The sequence below is a fragment of the Aythya fuligula genome, chromosome 13 (genome assembly GCF_009819795.1).
Source record: "Aythya fuligula isolate bAytFul2 chromosome 13, bAytFul2.pri, whole genome shotgun sequence".
NCBI classification, from domain to species: Eukaryota; Metazoa; Chordata; class Aves; order Anseriformes; family Anatidae; genus Aythya; species Aythya fuligula.
The window spans coordinates 5,157,979-5,180,221 of NC_045571.1; the positions used below are offsets into that span (position 1 = coordinate 5,157,979).

At 47.9% G+C, this 22,243-nt stretch overlaps 1 protein-coding gene across 13 annotated transcripts in view; it reads right to left on the minus strand.

Moving 5' to 3' along the window:
• Positions 1–22,243, minus strand: part of ARHGEF9 (Cdc42 guanine nucleotide exchange factor 9) — a 173,156-nt gene that overhangs the window by 21,345 nt on the left and 129,568 nt on the right. For all 13 annotated transcript variants that reach the window (XM_032196072.1, XM_032196073.1, XM_032196071.1 and 10 more), the window contains 3 exons: positions 20,118–20,350; positions 15,706–15,835; positions 8,624–8,755 (listed from right to left, as the gene is read on the minus strand). In XM_032196072.1, the coding sequence (XP_032051963.1) occupies positions 8,624–8,755; positions 15,706–15,835; positions 20,118–20,350 (495 nt within the window). The remainder of the gene's footprint in view (positions 1–8,623; positions 8,756–15,705; positions 15,836–20,117; positions 20,351–22,243) is intronic.

A 22,243-nucleotide genomic window follows, 5' to 3' on the forward strand; every position in this document is an offset into this window, starting at 1 on the left:
TTGGGAGGAGGGATGCACCGAGCCCCTGGGTGCAGGCACACCGAAAGCCTCTGATGGCAGCTCTTTAACAGCTCGGGGCCCTCTAAGAATAGCTCGGAGGTACACGCTGCCTGATCCAGAGCTGGCAGAGCACGGGCAGGCAGTGAGGGGGCTCTGCGGGTGGCAGATAGAGCCCGGGGGCAGCAGACACCGTGCTCTGGGTGCCCTGGACCAGGCAGAGCACAGCCTGAGAGCTGCTGGGAGGCCACAGGGTGGCTCTCCTGCTGGGGACCGCCACCCCGTCCCCACCCCAGCCTCATAGAAGGCCATCACAGTGGATGCTCTCCGAGACACTTTGCTCTGGGTGACTGCACCGGGCTTCTTCCCTCACTACTCCTTACCCCAGAACACAGCCCGGAGCGAGGAGCTGCTGCTGAAGCCCTCGGGGCTGGAAGGCCACGAGCATCATGCTGTGCATGCCCAGCTAAAGCAAAGCCGGGGCTTGCCCTAAACACCCTGTAACTGAAACACAGCGCAGATGAGGCAGCAAGGCAGCAGCACGCTCAGAAGCAGCAGTGCCTGCAGGCTGTGGGCTCTTTAGGAGAACGGGGATTCGGGGATGAGGCTGAAAATAGGGACCCTGCCGAGCTGGAAACTCTACAACTTGGTGAGCAGCTAAATTTGATTTATCGATTTGAGTCGATAAATAGTGAAGAGTTGATGCTGAGATTGGGAAAAGACTAAATCAGGGTCTATAAAAATGACACCCAAACACCAGCCCACAGTCTGGGAAAGGCTGAGCTGTCTTGAACCGCACTGTGGGTCCGAGCCCCCGCTCAGGGGATTTCTCACTGACCTGGGCAGCGATTGCCGAGCAGAATGGAAGCAGAGGGAGCGAGCAGGGTTTTTCAATTTACTCCCGAAATTTGTCCTGATTTTCCTGCCTGCCTGCTCTCCATCCTCACTCTGCCCGGCCTGCCGTGAGCAATGAGAGCATGGCACGCTGCCACCTCGCCGTGTCTTTGGGTATCTTTAGTCATGAGGGCTTTCAACATTCTTTGGCTTTTTAAAAAAAGATTCAGCGCCTACATTTTTAAAATCTAATTTACCTTAAAGCAACCCTTTGAAGAAAGCAGCACAGCCTGGTTTTCTTGAACACTGAGGACACAGTTTTCCCCAGCATTTGTTCATTTAGACTTATCTGACTGAGGAATGGTTTTTAAGACAGGACAGTCCTGCACCGTTCTCACCGACCTCTGCAGAGTGCACGGCACAGCTGGGCCTCTTCTCTGTCCAAAAGAGACCCTAAAACTCAATGAACTCTGTTGTTGTTTTTTTTTCCCTAAACAATCTTGGTATCAGAAAATAAATCTAAGCCCTGGCTGGATGTCAGTGACCGTGAACCACCCTGTCGGACACCGTGGTTTGGGCTTAGCCAGCCTTTAAGGGCAAGGAAATGGGGGCTGCTCAGCGCGACCTGAAAGCACAATGAGGGAAAGCTCGTAGAAACGGGGGGCTGCCAGCACCACCTCCCCGGCACGGCCCCGATCTCCAGCTGCACGATGCCCCAGGTGAATGTGGGAACCAAAACATCTGCGCTGCCCGCTTGTGTAACTCTCCCCTGCACAAGGACAGCTGTGCTGGGGAGGTCAGCAGGTTGCTGCCAAATTCTTCAGCAGTGTCTGTCTCCCTGGGAAGGGTCTGGGGAGAGATGCTCGATCCACCCTCGCCAGCTCCATGAAGCTGCGGTGTGGGATCTGAGTGGGGGAGGCCTGGAGCCGAAAGCGTTTACGTGGAAATGCTATTTTTGCTCAATGCATTTAGTGGGGCAGCAGTGGCATTTCGATGCCTCGTTCCACCTAAAGCCCAGTCAGATGTGAAGCCGCGAGGCGAGGGCGAGTGCGTTTCCAAAGAACTAACAGCAGGAAGGGATGGGAAACCCTCCTGCAGGCACGGCACCGCCTTCCCGTTCCCTCGGGTGTGCTCCCAGGGGCTTGAAGTCATGCCACCGACAGGACGCAGTGGGAGCAGGGTTACATTTTCAGCTTTTGAGGTTTCGCTTGTGGGCCAGATTTACACCCACTGCAACTGCAAGAGCGATAAATGAGGCGCAGAGAATGCTGTGCAGCATCTTGCATATCGCTGTAGTTAGATGAGTAGGCTAAATCTGTTCCCCATCCAGAACACAAAACACTGACTGTGAATGACTTGCTGAATTCAGCCCTTTCTGGATTCTACCACTAAATTAGCAACTAACAACCTCCAGCCTTCCCCTACCTCCAAGCTGGAGCTTTCCTGAGTCCTGCTGACCCTGCTGCTTCCAAGGGGCTCTGGAAACACCATTCCTTAAAAGCTTGATCCTCTTCTTTGGGACTGTGACCAGACCATCCTCAGCCCTGCATGGTTTTTTGGTCGTCTCCATGCTCATCTCATGCTATCTCATTAACTCAGCTTGCAAAGTGCTTCACCTGCAAGCACACCACACCGCCGAGCCTCTGCGAGCTGCTGCTTGAAAACAGCGAAACACGGCCTGCCCCGACCCAAAACGGGGTGTTTTATGGAGGTTTAGATTACGGGGAGGAAAAAAAGCAAGGGTGTGAGATGCTGCCAAAGTCAAACAGTGTTCCTCGTGGGTGAAAAAAGCACTTGAAGTACTAAGAGTTGTCCCAGTGCCACGTCATGTTTGCAAACAAGATTTGCAGCCAGCCCTGTGAGACCCATTTGCCTGCCATAAAAGCAGGGCCGGCGTTTTGGTGCAGAGATTACCTCAGTGTTCCTTAGCAGAAGCGATCTGGGAACTAGACCTTCTCACACGAAAAGGGCTCAGAAATGTCTCTTTTATCTTCCTGTTTGGAAACTTGAACTGCGATGGAGTTTGACAGGATGATCTTATTTACTCTATCTCCTGTAGCACAGCTATTTCTGGCTGTCTGTCCGGCTATTGCTATTAAACTGGTCTCATTTTGCTTCTCATCCAACCTGCTTCGCTCCGAGAGCTCAAGGGAAGACAGCAAATAGCAATAAAACACAAGCTGGAGTTTACATTGCATCTTGCTTACAAGAGACACATAAAAAGTGCAAATGAAACCCAACTGTGCTTCGTTCAGCCACTGCTCTTTCAGTGCTGCAGCAAACACAAAACACGGAGCTCCACCAAGGCCTTGCTCTACCATGGGTGGAAGAAAAGCATCACTGGGTGCAGAGATGCTGTTAACCCTTCCTGCTGCACGCTGTCAGTTCCAGCCTAATGCCACAGTACTCTTGAGCCAACTGGGGAAACCCAACCTATTACCCAGAACAGAAAAAAAGATGTTCATCTATTATATGGTGAGCACCTCCAGCATCCCCCAACGTAACACGCTATGATCATAATTAATACGGCGTGTCACAGTCCGGGATGTTAAGTACTATGATTTGCAAATTTAAAGCATCTCTGTGTCAAACCCTCTCAGCTTCAGGTTGAGACGAAAAGTAGACCCTGTGCCTTTAAGGCAACATCTTTTAATGCTAACATCATCAAGGATTGACTTCATTTCTTGGTAATTACAGTTAGCACGCTGGAATATGTATTCTTCTTTCCTGATTATAGACATATGGTAAGTCAAACTGAGGCCAGTGCTTGCTTCCTACACAGTTTATTCCCTTCTTCCTTTCCAAAAGGCGTTTTCGGGTTAGGGTAACTGACCTACACCCTCTTCTGAAGGCAGCACCACTTTGTCCTCCCAACTCCCAACCTCTGGTTCAGGAAACACAGACAGAAAATGCATTAGGAGAGCTTGACGTTAGTCCAATAACCACAAGTTACCCAGCTTTGCAAAGAAAATCCAAATCATTCTCCCAGTGGCTCTTAATCATGAACTGTTCGCCAAGCTGCCTCGGTGCACCACGTTTGCCACAGCTTCTGGGAACGCTCTGCAGTGCCTGCCTGCACCCCCCAGCAGTTCGGCAGGCAGGCTGCTGAATGCTTGACACAGTAATTGCATCTGACTAGAGTTCTCACTTCCTAGGACCAGAAATTAATTTAATGGTGATATTAGGAAGTGACCGGTGCTGTCTCTGATGGGAAAATCCGAGCCAAATACATTTATCTGTAAAGCTCAGAAATCAATTTTCTTTGTGAAGACTTTCCCACACGAGTTGCTTTGCAAGATGGTTGCCAAAACTGAGAGCTGGCTGCCACAACAGCAGCTCCTCCACCTGCTGCTGCTGCTCTTACTCATGCAGGCCTTGTAAATCTTAGTGAAAGTTTCCTGCTTGGAAGTAAGACTTAAATACACCCATACTGGCGGACATAACATCTGCCAGGCACATTTGCATGCAGCCATTTGTAATTACTCCTTTCCACAAACGAGGTTTGTGTCTGAAGGCCCCTCAGTTATCCGCGATGGTCATGGGAATGAGTTCGGGACTTCTCGCTCTGGCAGAGGAGCTCATGCTGGCAGGGAGCAACCTGCAGAGAGCTGCGGACGCCCCATGATTTCAAAAGGTGAGGCAGATGCTGAAGCCTTGGTTGAAATGTTTGGGAACAACTGATAAATGCAGCAAATGCAGCTCCTGCCCAGCATTCCTGATCATCCTCTGCAGGAGTATGGAGCAGGGGAGCAACTGTGCGAAGACCTTGGGAAGAATCACCCTGAGAGTCGGCTCCCTCATGGAAACGCCTTGGCCAGACGTCCAAAAAAAAACCACCCTACAACCTTGAAAGATTTCCAGACATCAACAGAGGGAAAGGGATTGCAAAGCTTCCAGAAAGTAGGTCATATTCAGAGCAGAGAGTTTATCTGGGAATACACTGACTGCTGCTCAAAGCAGGTAGGTGGGTACTGGAAATACTGCTGTGGCCAATGGCCCTTACATTCCTTAAATTCCTTAGGCAACACTGGATGGATCAGGAGGAAAAAGAAGAATGGTAATTCCTGGTAGCACATGATAGCCTGCTGACACCCTCCTAGGCCACCTGCATGTATGGCTGGTGGAAGAAACACGATCCAACACAGGAATGGTGAAAAGAAAGATGGGTTTTGAGACTGTGGGCTCTGCCTTGTCTTTAGGCCAACACGGGACACAGCGGCTGGAATGAAGCAGTCCTCAGCGCTCCCCAGCTGACAGCAGGGCTGCTAGGAAGGAAACTCAGACTTACATAGGGAGGGGACGTGTTGCTTTGCAAGCAGCAAAATAAAGAATAATTATTAACTAATGGCTACAAATGAAAGAAAGTTGTTACCTGGCCTAAAGATGTAGTTTTGGTACTCTGTCTGGGTTCAGCAGCACTACAGCACGCCCAGAGGATCAGCAGCTTGCACTACAGGCACACACAAGGGTCGTGGACATGCAAGGAGCAGCGTGCTCTGGTATCTCCAGCACGTTGGTTGGCTGGAAGCACAAAGCTGATGAAATTTTTGCAGAAAAAGAACTGGCTTTTGCCAGTTCTTTTCTGGATACTGCAGGAATTCATGTACCAACCTCCTGGACCTGACATGCACCTGCTGCTATCAGCGAATGCCACTAACGCCTCGCCTCAGCCCAGAGGGGTGAAGCTGATTCCAGCCAGTATTTGCCACATCGAAATGATCTCATCACCCACGGCATGAGCTGGTGAGTGCTGTGAGCCCAGCGCGTGACAAGCTTTGTAGACAATTGAGTTCAAAGCAAACAATAGAGAATACCAACATCCAAAACTGTCACAAAGCTTATGGAGCCAGGCTGTATCTGTTCCATCAGAAACTCATGAGGCAGCATCTGCCAAGCCAACGAATCCATATGCATTAACTAGAGGATCTGAGAGCACTGAGCTGTGGCAGCTGCAACGTTTTACCAGTGAGACAACAGGTATTAAAGGTGAGGAAGATGTGCAGGCTACTGCTAAGAAGATCAGGAGGAGTGGAAGATCTTGTCTGAAATATACTCTAGTCTTCCTCAAGCCTCTCAGGGTATCTAGCACGCTTTCATCAAGCTAAAGCAACTGTGATATATTTGCATAAGAAATTGGTTTTAGTTCGTTATTTATATTAAAAATCTCTTTTGCCAATAAACAGGTAAAATTCAACCATTATAATTAAAAAACAAATGTTTTCTCAAATAGACCGTGTCACAATTAAAGACGTGTCACGCCTACTAATTTATTGTATCTGAAGAAAAGCCACACATGCAGAAGACTTACTGAAGAGGAAGATTCACCGAGATGTGCCAGGATAAATGGCACCAAAGCTGAAAGTTTTGATCAGACTCAGTAACTACACAAACCTCACAAAAAATACAGGTCAGATTGAATTTTCTCACTGCCTGTCTCTGGAAGACCAGGAGTCCTGTTCAGTCAGCTGCTTTGGAAGCCTCTGAAAGATTTAATTCTCCCTGCATACAAGGCAGAGGAGCTGGCAGCCCTGCACCAGTCTGGACTCTGAGACCTTCTGGAAATCTGAAACTTGGGCGCTTTGCCTTGCCCTTCTGGACTCCAGCAACTTCTTTTCCCTGAGGGTTTGTGCAAGTGGGACATGAAAGCATCTCGCAAGCCACGTGCCACTCTCCAGCACTTCGATTCCCATGACTGGCACCAGGCTGTGCTGCAGCTGACCCCACGACGTGGTGCTCTGCCCACCCCGGCCAGATGAAGCACCAGCACCCCCGCAGACCTGCCATCTCCCATCTCTTGGTAGTCTGCAAGTCCTGTTTCATCTCCTCAGAGGATAATTTTGAAGCCCAGGATAAAGGAGGCTGACCCCTGGCTTCCTGCACCTTGATATAAATGCTGCCTCCTAAGAAAGCTGCAGGATCTGGTGCTGGCACAGATGGGGAGGTTTGGGTGCCTGCTGTGGTCTGCAACAGCAGAGCCTGACGCAGGGTCAAACCAACACAGGCTACAAATCGGTCTGATTTATTTTATATAGGATATGTGATCCCAAAACATGAGCTGACACTCCTCTGAATTCTGCCCTTGAAAAATCTTTCTTAACAACTTTAAGAACACTATCAAGATGGGGAAGTCCAGCTGTAGCCCCCTCTCCCCTCCTACCCCATCACTCTGAAATATAAACACTGCAGTTTGGTGCTGGAAAGGCAGATGCAGAAGGAGACAATACAACTTGGCGTGGTCCCTGTGCCCATGGTGTCGGGCTCACTGGATGAGTGACCCCCCTCTTCCCCATCACCCTGAAGCCCCCAGACCTCAGTAATGGCAGCAGGGCCCACCCAACCCTGACACGGGGCTGGTCCCTGCCAGGAAGACCCAGAACCACCACGCTGTCTCTGAGGTGGCAGAAATGTGCAGGGTGCTTTCCTACAAAGGCCTCTCTTGTGGGACATTGCCTCTTGCACAACACAAAATGCCTTCTGAATGCATAAGGGAAGAGGACACAGCAGCACTGTTAGCATACTGATCCAAACTCTCGAGCCCCAGCAGTGAATTGGGGCAGGGGGCGATGCTCGATACCCCTCTGCATCAGACCCAGCACAAGCCAAACTGGATGCTGCCTTACGAATCGGAAATTCAGGATCACAATCAAAGTTTAGGAGGTCAAGATTAAAGAAAATATTAAACCCAGCTGTACATTTCCACTCATTTTGACAGTTCTCCGAACATCTGACGTTGTTATCGTTGCTTGTTTTTTTGTTTTGTTTTTTAACAGAAATGGGAAAGATGTGAAAAGCACAATGGGGAGGGTTGGGGGGGGGGAGGGGGGAAGCACACGCGTTCCAGAAGGCAAAATTTCAGTCAGCCGTGACTCAGGAGAAGCAAGTGCCACCCACTGAGCTGCACAGGCCGCGGCGCGGCAGCGGGCAGTGATGCCGCGGTGAGTCAGGAGCCACCCACGCCCACACCCCCGCGGCTCCCTGAGGCGCTGGGCGCTCCTCGGAGGGCCGCCACACGGCGCAGGCCTCGCTCAGCCTCTCCTCGGCCTACCCAACGTGACAGGAGCGCAGCCCCGGCGTGCTCGGCCGCGGACTTCTGAGCTCTGTCGCTTTGCTTTGAACAGCTGTGAGGATAATGAGCTGGGATCACCTTACCGGGACTATGGCAATACAGCTCTGCTGCTGCTGCCTAACACAGTTGCTCCAAAACACAGCCCATCTGCTGCTATGAATGCTGCAACGCACTGGTTCTTCGCTACCTTTCTCTGCTTTCGTGGTGGGTTTCATGGCAGAGATGTCCCCTAAAACACGGCAGCTACATGAAGATGAGGTTTAAAATCCGTGTCCCTGAGTGACAGCACATACACCCTGTTCAGACCAGACTGCTGGCTGGTATTTCTTCAAGAGGCAACAGTCATCACTTTGGTGTAGTAATTGAGCTGTCTGCCCAAGCGCCAGGCTTCATAGTTCATACAGAAATTCTAGGGTTATCTAATCTCAGATCATATGTTGCAGCCAAAACCCAGAAGCAGAAGTGAGGCAACGAGCCAAAACGAGGGGCACATGAGAAAAAGGCATGAAATGAACAAGTGGAAGCTGGATTTGCTACTAGCATAAAAAACCCTCTATCATGTTATACTCACCATCCTGTAATTCAGTATTTCTAGCATGTGGTGCTCTCCATGTCCTCCTCTGCACATGTAGCAAACAGCCACCTTGCCCTAAAAACCACTTTGGAATGGAAAGCCTGTCCCCAGCATGTCCTTAGCAGTGCTGCTTTCTCCCTGGATGTCCTTACCTTCTTGCAGAGAACCATCTGGTGATCAAAGAGAAAGAAAACACGCTGCTGGTTCCGTCCATAAGGCTGGTAAATCCAGGACATCTCTCCCGTGTAGATCAGCTCTGAGCTGCGGTCCAAGATATCGTCTCCCTGGAGGGCACAGAGAATGAGGCCATGTGAGCCACTGCTCCCAGCCATGGCATGTTTCTCTTTGCAGAACAGGAAGGGGCAATAATTTTAAAAAGATTTTGGCCCTTTTGTAACTCTCAAAGCTGCCCTGTCTGACTTCAGACCACAAACTGGGGATGGGGGATCAACAAAAGGAAATCACTTGAGTGGGACATTCAAAGCACGGCCATTATGGTTCACCCTGCAACGAGCAATGGGACAGCACAACCACTGCCGCAGGACACCGTCCCCAGTCCCCTTGCTCTGCCACCCCCAGCTCTTGCTGCAGGTGCCCATCCCACAGCCCTGCGGGGCTCCCTGGGGCACAAGGACTCCCGTCTGTCCCCACAGCCCCTGGCTCTGCCCCGGCAGAGCACCCCGCTCTCACCAGGCTGCTGCAGCCCCCTCGCTCAGCTCCCTCCAACCCCTGCCTCCTGCCCACTTTGTGCTTAGGGCAGCAAATTCCCTGTCACCCCCTCTCCCTGTAGAAAAGGATCCCCGTGCAAGTGCCCCCTGGAGGTATCAGGCCAGCTACCAAAGTCATCTGCAGTGGGATATCCATTCCCTCACCGGTGGGGCTGCCAAAATTCAGCCCTACAGACTGCTGCCTCTCCTCCCACCCTATCAAGCAATGACAGTCCCTTCTCCTGTGGGTTGTCAGAGCTCCCCAGCTCCCAAAATCTATCCAGCCCCACTGCTGGCAAGGCCTCCCCGGCCGGCTGCCAGAATGCCCTCACCCTTTCTCTGCCTCCGGCTAACGCTTGTTTTCCTCTCCGAATTTTTTTTTAAGGATTCATGAGCAGATGGTCTTGAAAACACAGCGCTCTCTCTCCCACTCTCTGAGAGAACAAATGCAGTCACCCTCCACTAATTGGGATGAGCTGGACTTTTTAAAAAGTTAATTAAAATCTATTTATTAAAAATGGGTGAATTCACCACCACCTGCCCTGTGGGCATCTCTCACTCTGCAACACCACAGAAGGAAATAGGACGACTTCAGCTACAAGGTAAGGACCAGGATTTGAGAATGAAAGAAACGCTTTCTTTTTTGTTTTTTTGGCTCTGAAACTAGTGCAGTGCTGGCTTGGATGCCGAACTAGAGCCAATCCTAGGATGGGAGCATCCCAAAATCTCATCCAACAGCTTGTAAGGGTTCAGCCAGCTATGGGGGGCATCTAGATAGACACGCTATTCTGGTTCCACTTACACTGGCAGGTGCCAAAGCAACTACGAGTCACCCCACTCCTCATTTCTCGGTGAGGATTTCAGACTGCTGTTCAGGTAAATGTGTAATTAACCTCTCAGCATTGATTGGAAGCAACTGTCTGAGTCCTTGGGCCCTGTGACAACAGCAACTTCATTAAGTCGCTGCATCATCGCGCTGCAGCAGACTTCCAAATCGCCTCAGCGAGGTGCTTATCTGCCTCTCTATCTCCCTTCTGTGGCTGTAGTATCCCAAGGCCTAATTAGGGATAACTTCCCAGGCACACAGGGGGTCATTCCCAGAAGGGATGGGCCTTACGGGGTCTCAGAGAGGTGGCAGGGCCTAATCTCAGTGGGTACATCCTGGCCAAAAACCAGGGACCGAGAGCTGCTGAGAAAGCTCGGGCCTAGGCAAGGCCGTGAACAAGAAGCCTCTGAAGGAAGCACACAGACTGCAGAAACTGGGGGCTTTTCTGACTAAACGTGAGCTTACACGAAGAAGATTAATACAAGCCTACGGAGAGGAGCTTTTATGAGAAGGGGCAAGCCTAGAAAGGGCTGTCTGCTAAAAATAGAAACCCAGCTTTGTCTTTTACTCCTGTGGTAGCATCTCAAGCCTGAGGATACACAGAGGGCTCTGTAAACGCTTCTACTTGATTAGCTGAATCCAAACCGTGTCGTCCCTGCAAGCCATTTAAAACAAAAAAAGTCAGATCTGAAACGATAGGGTTGGTATTGCATTTTGCATGTTGTGAAAATGTTGTGAAAATTGTGTTCCTTTTCGGGCTGTCCCGCTGCTTCATCCCGAGAGCAACACCTGAGCTGGGGCTGTCCCGGCTCCAGACCACCCCTGTACCCGAGCCCACCTCGAGCACAGCCCCCAGCTGCTACTGCTGGGCACAAAATCCCCTTTCCTAGTTAGCATTCAGCGAGCAGGGCTCTCTTCTGCCTGACACTGCTGTTCTTTAATTAGAGATTGACAGGCTGATTAGCACTCTGGGCTACGGAAAGATCAGAAAAAGGAAAGCAAGAGAAATGTTGTCCTTTTCATCAGGCTCATTTTTTGATACCTTCTGTTGCTGGGGAAAGGAAAAAAAGGAAGAAAAGAAAAGATGGATCTGTTTCAGTCCCTGTTGTGATTTTTTTTCCCAGGAGGGTTTCTCATCAGGCTGTCCTCACTTTGAAAACAGCATGTTTCGTGTCATTCTTGGATTCAATAACGTAATATTACGCTGAAGCCAACTATAATATATTACATAATTAAGGGCACTGAGTCTTGATTTAAAGGACCAGTAAATAACAAGAATGGGAAGAAGTTTAAAAGGACAGTGTTCATTATATTTCTCAATTACATGTATTTTTCCCTTCATGTAAATATAATGCTCTTGAAACCTGCCAAAGTGGCAACCCACAGGAATCTCGGGTAGAAATATCTAGAAATCTACATAAACCGAAGTAATCTGCTTAAATAGCAGGTTGAGACTAATGCAGGCTGATGAGCAAGGCTCTCTCCGGTGCCAAACACCCCGCTGCTGGCTCAGGGACTGCCAGTGATCCCCTCCCAGGGGATGTCCATGGGATGGGGAGCCCTGCCACATCGCCTCCCTCCTCCGAGAAAGACCTGCCCCAACGGTGGGCTTTGGGGGAATAATCTCTTTATAGTGCTATGTACACGTTATGCAGTGACCTTTGGGATCTGCAACTCTCTCAGAGGGGCCAAGGAGGGACTGAGCATGTAAAGGCTGCCCACAACAGGCTCTGTCTGGCCCATTTCAGGTCTGATCCAGAGGAGACTTCGCACGCTGGGCTGAGCCCACTCCAGCTAACTGCGTGCGCCAGTTTTACCTACCTGCCTTTAAATGTCACTGTTTTGATCTAAGGATATTTAACTGCAAGTAAGAGGATGACGCTGAGCGAAGGGAAATAGAGGTTGAACATCAGGAAACACTTCATAACAACAAGAGCTCTCAGACACTGAAAGGTCTCGGCGGGAGGTGGTGGAAGCCCTATATTCTGCGCCATTAACAACCGAAAGGACAAAAGGCACTAGAGAATTTAGTGTAGGCAGGGGCAGCACCTCTCTAGGTCTGTTTATACATTGGAAATCCAAGTTACAAAATAAAAAAAGTGAGTCACACATGGTAACAGTCCAATCCAGGGTTTTGGGTCAAGACCATGTTCCTACAAATTATACAGGAACACATTTCAAAGTGATTGGGATTATTTCTAATTTACAGCAGTCAGTGAGATCTGAATCATCCCTGAAGATTTCGCCCAGTCATTACTTGCACAAAGCTACCAGAGCTGCCAGTAATTCCTCCAACTTCGTGCCCTGGCTGCCACAGCACAGTTATCAGCTGCCACTAAAGTCAGACCGCTCTCTGTCGGTCCCATTTGCGATTTAAACCAGCAGCCCCTGCTTACGTGACTGCCTGAAAAAAAGGTCTGGCCTTGGTAGCTGAAGGATGTTCACATTTGTCAAATGCTGACCCTGAAATTCACCTTCACGGGGCCGTGCAGAAAATCTTGAGGGATTAAAATGATTCCTGAAACACACAGGCACAACTCCACAGGATTCAATAAAATCCCTTCTGCTCAGATTAGCTAGGACATGCCCCCTGCTTTTTAAATTTGTTTTAGGATCAGCAATATGTGTGCATTCCCAATAACACCCTTTCCTTGCAAGAATACGTGTATGCACACTTTGTATACAAGTTCATTTCAAATATGCACTCACAAAATATTTGTTTTGATTTTTTTTTCTTTTTAAAAATCTATTTCCAACATCCTATCACAAAACACAGGTAAATTCAGAAATTAAAATGCAATTTCAAATCAGAAAGTCAGCATTGCTGGTATAGAGATGTTAAGGAAAAACATTTTCTAAATGAAGTATTTCAACGTCCTTAAACATTTACTCTTGGCTGCTGCTGAAACAATTCACCAAGTGCAAAATACAGTAGTAATTAGGGATTATCTCTATCTTGTGCCCTGCATGAATTTCTGGTGGGGGGAAGAAAAAAGCCTGAACTGTTTTTCTCCTCATTCCTGCTTTCTTGTAGTTGGGTTTGCTGTTTTTTTGTTTTGTTTTGTGATATTTTTTTTGGATTGTCTCAAGCAAGACTGTGCTGTACTCCAGATCCATGCTGCTATTGCTTGCTTGCACTGCTGTGCCAGCTGGAGAGATCAGGAAGCCACTGTGACACACACACAGGGACAGAAAGGAGTGCTTTTGGGTACAAAGGCTAATTAGAGCAGGAATAGGGCCACAGAAAGATGGGAGGGTAATGCTGTGGGTTCCTGCCTCCATTTCAGTGAGCATTTAAAATCAGCTGGATAAGCGCTTGCAGAAGCATGAAGTTGACTTCGGGTCACCACCTCTCAGCTGTCCTCCACCAAAGAGAAATCAGGAGTCACAGTCTTCTACTCTCCAACCCAGATAACTCTCCACAGACTGGAAGAGAATATCTACCAGGAAATCCCTCTTCTGCTCCGTAACAGCCTAGTTGTAGCAGAGGTGGGCTTGAACCCCTGCAGGTTGGGCAGGAAATGGAGCCTGGGAGATGTGTCCTGCAGACAGAGATCAGCTGAGTGGGGGGGTTGGAAGTTAGCAGCCTGGGCTTGCAATGCCTGCAGAGAGCACCTGCAGATTGAGGACAGAGCGAAGCATCAGATCTGACAGATCTGGCATCCTGCTCCCTTCCTGCATTATACTACAGCTGACTTCTGAGTGGTTTGGGTTTGTTTTTGTGCATCCTCCTGGCCATTACACGGACATCTGTGAAGTGGAGGCTGGATCTGATGATTCAGAAGTTACTTTAGGGGCAAGAATCCAGCAAAGTCCTCTGCTGCATCAAGCTCTCATCCTCTAGTGTTCTCACCACAACTCCACGACTATTCTTGATCCAAAACATAGTATAAAAATGGCAAGAATGGTGCTTTCCTTTGAATGGGGACAGCAACTATATTCCTATTGGATCTCTGAGCAGCAGCAACAGCAGGTTCTGTTATATTATGAGAAGCTGAAGGATGGTGCTGTGATATTGTGCTTGGAAATTTGGAGAAGTAATTGATAAGCCCCTGGAAGAATGAACCGGCAAGTTCCTGAGGATAGGATGGAGATAAAGAGTAGGTACAGCTATGCAGGAATGAATTATCAAGGATACAGCTAAATAAAAATGAATTATCAACTGAGCTAATGGAATAGAAAAAGAAACTGCTATCCCACTGATCCTGTGTGGAGGTCACCTTGGCTTTCCACTTGCACATGAATATTCACTGACTAGGAATTGATCCGTCCTTAATCTAGATTTATTTACAATGAGAGCCCTGGCATTTCTTACAAATGACACACATTAGCTCATCACACAGAATATACTGAAGGCTGAAGATGTATCCGATGGTCCTGTGCCTCCTTGAAAGCAGTTTTCTAATTCCGAAAATGAGTCTGTGTGTCAGTATTAGAGAATGGTTTCTTCCCAGTAAACAACAATAAAACAATCAAGCAAATCATCTGCATTCTCTCCTCTCACTGCCAGTCAAAATTTAAGAACCGGCTATGATTGCTGCATTTATGTGTTTTATCAGGAGATCCAGGCTTGAATCTAACCCTTGTTATAGCAATGATACTAATTCAGTCAAGGAGGATATGCAATTAGGTGATGTACCTGCATTTCTCTCCCTCTGCTCCCAGCCTTCCTAGATCTTCCCCTCGTACCCCCCCCAAAAAAAAAATAATAAAAAAAATTAAACAAACCATGCATCTTTCCCATATACTAACTCATACAGTGTTATCCCATTGACTTGAATGTGGAGTTATTCCAAATCTTTGTGACCATAAGGAAGAATGGAAGCCATGCCACCACTACAAGTACCTACTTACTAAACACATGGCTCGATGATTTAACACAAAGAGGGATTTACAAAAACATTTGTCCTGGGTCTGCCTCAAAAACCCTACTCACAGATTACATTCATACAATGATTCAAAAACATTCAGGGATTAAAAAAAAAAAAAAAAAAAAAGGAGAACAAGTGTTTAGCTTGGATTTGTCTTTTAAAGCACATGGCAAAAATGTAGGAGAGCGAAGGCCTGCTGGTGGGGAATCCCTCGGCTGCCTTTGCCTTGCCGGTACTGGCCCCTTCCAACCCCTATGACTCTGTGATTCTGTATTCTCAGCTCATTACCTACACCGCAGCTACACAGAGTTGCTTCAGACACATCTTTAAGTGGAAACTCAGTTTAAATGTGCAAGTAGCATCTCTTCAATTCAGCGTAACATTTTGGCTTATAACCATAAAAACAGAAGCTTTCTCCATTTTTTTTTTTAACCTGTCCTGATTTCCAGGGCTTTTTGCTACCTCTCTTCCTACTTCTTCCCCAGTCACAGAGCACAGAGACAGAATGCACAGAGTGTCATCTAAATCTCTCGTACTCCCAGGACAACGGCACTGCAATCACAGAAGTTAATTCAGACTTGTACTGATGAAACTGGAACTGGACCCTCAATGTTCTTCAGAGTACCATTAATGCTTTACATCCCCAAAAAGTATCATCTCCAAAGTCTGTAAGTATGACTCCTCTGTCCCAGTTCCAAGGTCTTCTCCAACAAATACCCAGACCAGGTTGTGTGAAATGAGCTCTGCAGTCTAGGGTAATTCCAACAGCTGCATGGAATTTACTTTTCCCAGGTTTATAGCACCTAATCAGGGCCGAACAGGTACTGTACCTCCCAGTCCAGAACGGAGGCCTGCCATTGAGCTATCTTGTCAATGTTCTCCAGTCTCCGCTTCCGCTCGTTGATCTGTAGAGTCATGTTCCTCATGACGGCAAGAGCAGCAGCCACATACCTGTAGTCACTGTCAAACACAAAACAGAGTCCATGAAATAGAGAAAATAGAGCCTGATGTGCAGTGGAAACTTTCAGCAGTCTATCATTACCAGCAGCAAAATCCCACCATCCTTTTAGAAAGAAATGAAGGGAGGATTTGCCACTCATCATTATGTGTTTTTTTTTCCAACTCCAATGTCTTTCTGGATCATTGAAAAAAAAAAAAAAAAGCAGCTGGCTTACAACCCAAATAGTGTGTGCATGAGTCAGAAAAGGCCACAGCTTCTCACGTGGTTTGCACTGAGGCAGCCCCACTGGGAAGCCCCTCTGTCACCCCAACCTACAACTGCTGTGGCTATCAGTCTTTAAAGTCTTAAGGTGCTTGCTAAAGCACATCCTAAAAGAAGGTCTGAACATTTTTATGGCCTGTCTCTGGGCCTGGATTTTTATGTTTTTAAAATGAATATTAGAAAATATTTTTTGATTAGACATCAGCCAGAGCCTCTTCCAAGCTATAAGGTGATTCCAAGAGTGCCCCAGAGCATAATCCGGTGGCATTCACTCATACTGCAGACTTCAGGTGAGCAAATCAAAAGAATTCTTTTTATTTTTTTTCCCCTGGACAGGCCTGTGAGTGTAATAACACAGAGTGAAAATAGCTTCCCGCCAGGGCCAGCAAAGATGATGATCAGTCTTTTCAAAAAGTGATGGCGAAATCAATGCTATTGATTTCCACCCTGTGCCTTCTTTTCCATTCCAGGGAACCTTAATGTTCATTTTAATCGGAAAGACAGACAAGGCCAGCTGCCATAATGCCACCGTAATTTATTAGTAACTTAAGGGCTGATATTGACTGCTGACTAATGAGAAAAACTGTGATCTTGGGCAGCTGCAGGGAGAATGGCTTTATTGATTATTGCTGAAGGATTGCACAGGTGACAGCTAAAATAGGGGTGAGTGCTGTGAATTAGAGTGGATCTTTAGGTCCATTTCCCCGTTTGATCCATACAGGATAAATATTAAGAAACATTCGCAATACAATATACAACAGAATATTATTTGCTATTTTGCCATCCTTTCTTGGATGAAATCTTGAGATCCGTTTTCAATTTTTATTCAATTCTCATGTCAAACTTCTAGCTGGGCTTAAAATAAATCCTACAAAATTCCAAAGCATCACGGCTGGTCCTTCAACAAAGTGAGGGAGAATAGAGGATGGGCTGACATACACAGCCTGATCCACAAAGAAGGATTTCTTGCAAGGGAGGCTAATGTCAGTCCTCCCGTTAGCAGAGTCTCCATCTCGTAACGTGTTCACACACTCCTAATTCCAGCTCCGATCTGCAGCAGGAGCGCTCAGGACACCAGCAAGCTGCACTTAGGACCTTTATATATTTACTTCATATTAAACTGGTGTAAATCTTTAGGAGGTGAACAGATGTGGCTTTGTGAAAAATTCAAATGAAGCAGCCTCAAAACAATGAGCAATTGAAGGGAGCCAGGCTTTGAAAACACCCTCATGCCTGCCTCCATGCGGAGTGGGCCAATGCCAATCAAGCTGGGTTTTATCTTGGTAATGCTAATTCACTAATTCTAATGTTCTGTTTGAAGAGAAAACCCCATGCACATTTTTCATTCACACAGTACTGAAGAAAGAGTCATGCCCGAACTTTTTTTGGGCTCCTAGCCCATGTCTGCGGCAGAGCTGGCAAAAACTTTGAAGAAAAAAATAACAGAAGCAAAGGATTTGGCCAGTGCATTAATAATAGGATAACATTAACTATGAAATTAAGGTAAGGAAATTGCTGATTACTTTGGGGATGCAGTGACTTCTTTCCAGGGCTCAGTCAGGATGCAACCCTAGACTTTTGCCTAATACCACATGCTAACTTGAGGGAGAGTGGTCAGGTTTCTGATTTCAGCACTGTTGTCCTGAACTGGTACGGGGAAGATGCACAGCTCTACAAGCACGTATTAGTGAAGAGGAGGTAGCAAAGAAAAAGAATGTCATGTCCCACTCTTAGATGAAGCTAGCAATTACTTTCATTGGGACTCAGGGCTCTTCCTGAGGTTTGCCTTACTCTGTAAATGGTGCAATTGATTTAAACAGTGTTTTCTACATAGCAAAATTCTAATCAGAGTGCCTAAGAGACTCCTAATCCAGCCAGCGTTGGGCCTGATTTCATTGTATTAGTCCACTAATTAGTCCAACAGAAAATTATTCTAGCTTCTGTTTCAGACTCGCAATCGAATTACAAGCACTGTCAAACTGCAAGTGCATGAGGACAGCTCACCACCTGATTAAGGAGCCCAGCTGAAGCTCCCCAGTTGGCTTCTTCGTTTCCATGGTTCATCACTGACACTGACAGTACCCCAGCCTGCAGGTAGCTGGCTTTTCCCTGTGTCTGGTATTGCCACAACGTGACATTCCCCAAAGATTACTTGCTGTTCTTCTCAGACTTTGCTCATCTCACCTCCAGCCCCAAAGGAAGCAGAAAATATTCGTATTTCAAGAGGTACTGGGGCAGCCTGGGTTTTCTGCACAGCCCTGACGTGGAGGCATCTGGTGCTGAGACACGCTCCCTGCGCATCACTTTCCCTGCTCATGGCACAAAGCGGTCTGGGCCGCGAGCTGGGCTGCCTGGAGGTCGCTCCCAGGCTCCTTGAACGCAGGAATTGGAGGAGCCAGACCACAGGATGGTGTGGTGCAACCCACCGCGTTCCTGTGTCACAACGCCACTCCACCACAGGTCAGTAAGTTCTCTGGGGCATGCCCACACTAACCAAGGCACAGCATTTTGCTGGCTCTCCGTGCAGCCACAGGCTCCCCACGTGTGCTGCGTTACAGCTCCAGGGGGCTTACGCTTCACTAACGCAAGGCAAACAATCCTGCTTTTCCTTCTCAGAAAATGAAGAAAAAAGAGAAATGAAGCGTCCATAGCTGTGTCCTGTCACGGGCACAATCCAGTAAAAAAGAGCTCTCGGTCTGAATCAACGAGTTGTTGCTTAATGGCAGGAAAGCGCTGAGTCTCCGCGGAGTATGACTCTGTCTGATCACTTAAACACATGCCGATTTTAAAACATCCCAAAGGAATGCACTCTTCCAAATAATTTACCCTTGTGTAATCACACTGTCCACATACCCTTCGGTATCGCTACCAAACAATTCAGAGAAGGTCACTTGAAGCACAGACCTCCTCTCCCCGAGGCTGCTAGCAGCTCCCCCTTGTAAAGCCAGGCATCCAAGTTCACCCTAAGTACTGTGGGGACACCACATGGCTGGTGAGCAAAAGAAGCCACAATGTTTGGGATCCTAGAGCTGGTTTCTGATAGCCCGACATTCCCATGAGTCCAGTCCAAGTTTGATTTGGCCTCGCAAGGAAAGGAATAAAAGAAATTGGATCAGGAGCCAAATGCATATCAAAATTGGTGATTTTTAACCAAGTGTTCAGCTAGCATCAATCAGTGAAACTGGTGAACCAGGTCATCGCAAACGAATGTACCTCTGCTCATGTCACTTTTTTTCTGCACTTCCAGAGCTGGTTTTGGGAAACAAAAACAAAAAATCAAACACTTGCAGAAGTTTCTGAAACCTTTGTGGTCTTTTTTTTTTTTTTTTTTTTTCCCCTCTAAACTACTTCATTTTAAAAAGGGTTTTGGAAAAAGAAAGAAAACTGACACAGTAGAGGATAATCTGTTCTTAGGGGGCCTCATTCTTCTTTCACCTTTCATAACTGATATCCTAAGTACTATTCTCGACTCACACTAGGTCAGGTAATTAGACTGATTGCCCTCATCAGAAGCAAAAGAGATCCATAAAATTCTGGGGAAGATATCAAACTGCCAGGTGCTCCTCTGATCCTAAAAACCCAGTGGCAAAATCAGAGATGGAATGAGGCTGAAAAGCAGAACGGGCTCTGAATTTTCCCAGGATCTGAGCATAGGCAGGTTTGAGCTGCAGATGTGGCCCTCCACCCACTACATGCCCTCTCTAGGATAAAGGAATAAGCCTTTCTGACCACTGACTGCTAATTAAGTAATTTTTCTAGTGTAACCAGTAGCATCATAAAGTACATCCAAGGGTAATTAGTTCACGTCTGATTACAAGAGAGATGAGTTTGGCTCCACTGAGAATCGGTGCTTTGAGAAGCTTTCTAGCTATCTGCTAAACCTTTGCCCTGCTTCAATTTCCACAAGATGTCATTAAGAGAAGAGCTGGACAGACATAAAAACATCCCCCATGTGCATTAAGAGGCCACGTAGAAAAGCAGCGAGCAAAACCCCTTTGTGTAACAAGAGCATCCCCATACCTGTGATCCTGTGCAGTGTACTTGAGGAGCTCTGCGAGCTGCAGGGGGTATTTGCAAATCTTCTGCACTGGCGTCAGAAGGAAACCGTCGATGGCAATATTAATCATCTGCTGCAACAGACGACACGCTTCGAAGAAATTCTGGTACCTGCTATCTTTCATCAGCTTGGAAAGCTCCATGCATGCATCCAAATGGTTGTTACAGTACTCCGAGTAGATCCAGAAGCCATCTTGCTGTGAAAGGCAGGAGGGAAGGGAGCGCACGTCAGACAGGCACCACGAGCAGGCCGTCACCCCACCTGCCAACGTGACGGCTAAAGAAAAAGGGACACCCCAACGGGAGGAGGGAGCATCCCCAAGTCCTCTTCCTGCTCAGAGAAGGTGCTGCACGGTTGCTGCATGGGCAGTGGGGGGCCAAGTCCTGCACGGTGCTGAGGTCTCTATAAGTCCCTGCTGTGGTAAAGGAAACCCCTGTGGGTGTTCTCAGCTTCAAATCGACTGCTGAGATTGTTCTTTGTGACAGGTGAGTAGTTTTGAACACCCCTTTACCAACAGGGAACCCCAGGAGCCGCCTACTGTGCAGATTTCCCCAGAGCCAGTAAACACCAAAGACTGGAAAAACAAACACCAAAAACGAAAACCCCTTGCACGTGCATACCCAGCCACCCTTGGCAGTGCTCTAACCAGGCTTTTTGTACTAGTTGGGCTGGAGTCTCCATTTCCTGCCTTCACTGACCACACATCGTCCCCAAATGCCACGCAGACACCCCAAATGAAAGGTGTAAGAAGGATCACGCTGGAAGGAAGAGGCAGAAACAAACGGGCTGCCACATTGAAGTCTGTAGTTCAGCCAGCCCTGATATAAGCCCAAGGAAAGGCAGGCTGTAACGTGCCTTTCTGGGAACAGGGCAGCCTGCTTTCCTCCCCAGCCCCACGGCCGACCAAGAGCCAAGCACTGACGCCTCTCTCCTGCTGAAGTGGGTGAGGAAGGAGCTGGCAGGCCCAAACAACAGGATCTTAATGTCCTCACCCCTCAGTTTCCCCCAGTGGCTAAACAGGGATAATTTATCAGGATTTTATTAGCCAGCTTTCAACACCTACGGAAATGATGACAGCAATGTCAGGTATTTCTCCCAGTAAGAGCAGTAGGAACTTTTACTTATTGTTACTGTAAATGAATTGACAGCACAGCCTTAGGACATGCAGTTTTAGCTACTGCTGCTCACCAAGATTTCATACTTTTCTTTTGCACAAAGGTGCAATACGCTGTGTGCTTTGGAAGCAAGCAGCAGAGGTTGCAGGCTCTGATAAAAGCGAGCCATGTTAATGCCATAATGCAATTTCTCAGGAATAAGCTTGCTTTTTAATTAGAAGACCAGTGATGCTTAAGAGATGCTGCAAACCTTTTCAGGGATGCCCCACTAAAGTTTCATGACTGTCTGCTGGAAATTTCTCCGGCCAGTGAGCTGGGGCTAGCTGGACCTGGCTGTAAGCACAGGACCTGCGTCCTGGGTCGGAGCACCCCGGGTGTGAGCTGACACAGCACTTCAGTCTCCGTAAAGGAAAGCCTAAAACTGCAGGACCATAATTTCCCTGACACTTCCTGACACACTTCCAGCACTGCCCGATTTATCAGCTCCTGTAACACGTGGCTTATGTAACAGCACGAGGGGCTGGCCCGAAGCCTCCAGGAGTGCATCGTCAGCTGGAATGTCCTGCTCGGGGTGCACTCAGCGGGGACGAGCTCTCTGCCACCCTGCTGCCACCTCGCACCTGGCCCTGCAGGTGAAGGCATCCGAAGCTCCGTGGGTTTTTCATCCCTTGCAAATGCAGCTCAGTGCCACAGCGAACAGCCGAGGCACTTGCTCTCCTCTACTTGCTTTGTGTAACACACAGCTAATGCCTCTTCTTACTCCTCCAGACTGCCCTACCTATTCCAACCTTCTGGTCACCCGTGACCTGATGAGGATGGCTTGTGAGTGGATTTACTGCATATTTTGAGGAGAAAAAGAAGGTAGGGGGTATGTGAGGGACCTTGTGCCTACATAACATGAGGGAGGGTGTGAAAAGTTTTTGGGATTCAGATGCTCTGGGGTGTTACCCAACTATATACTTCACTGAGTTCTC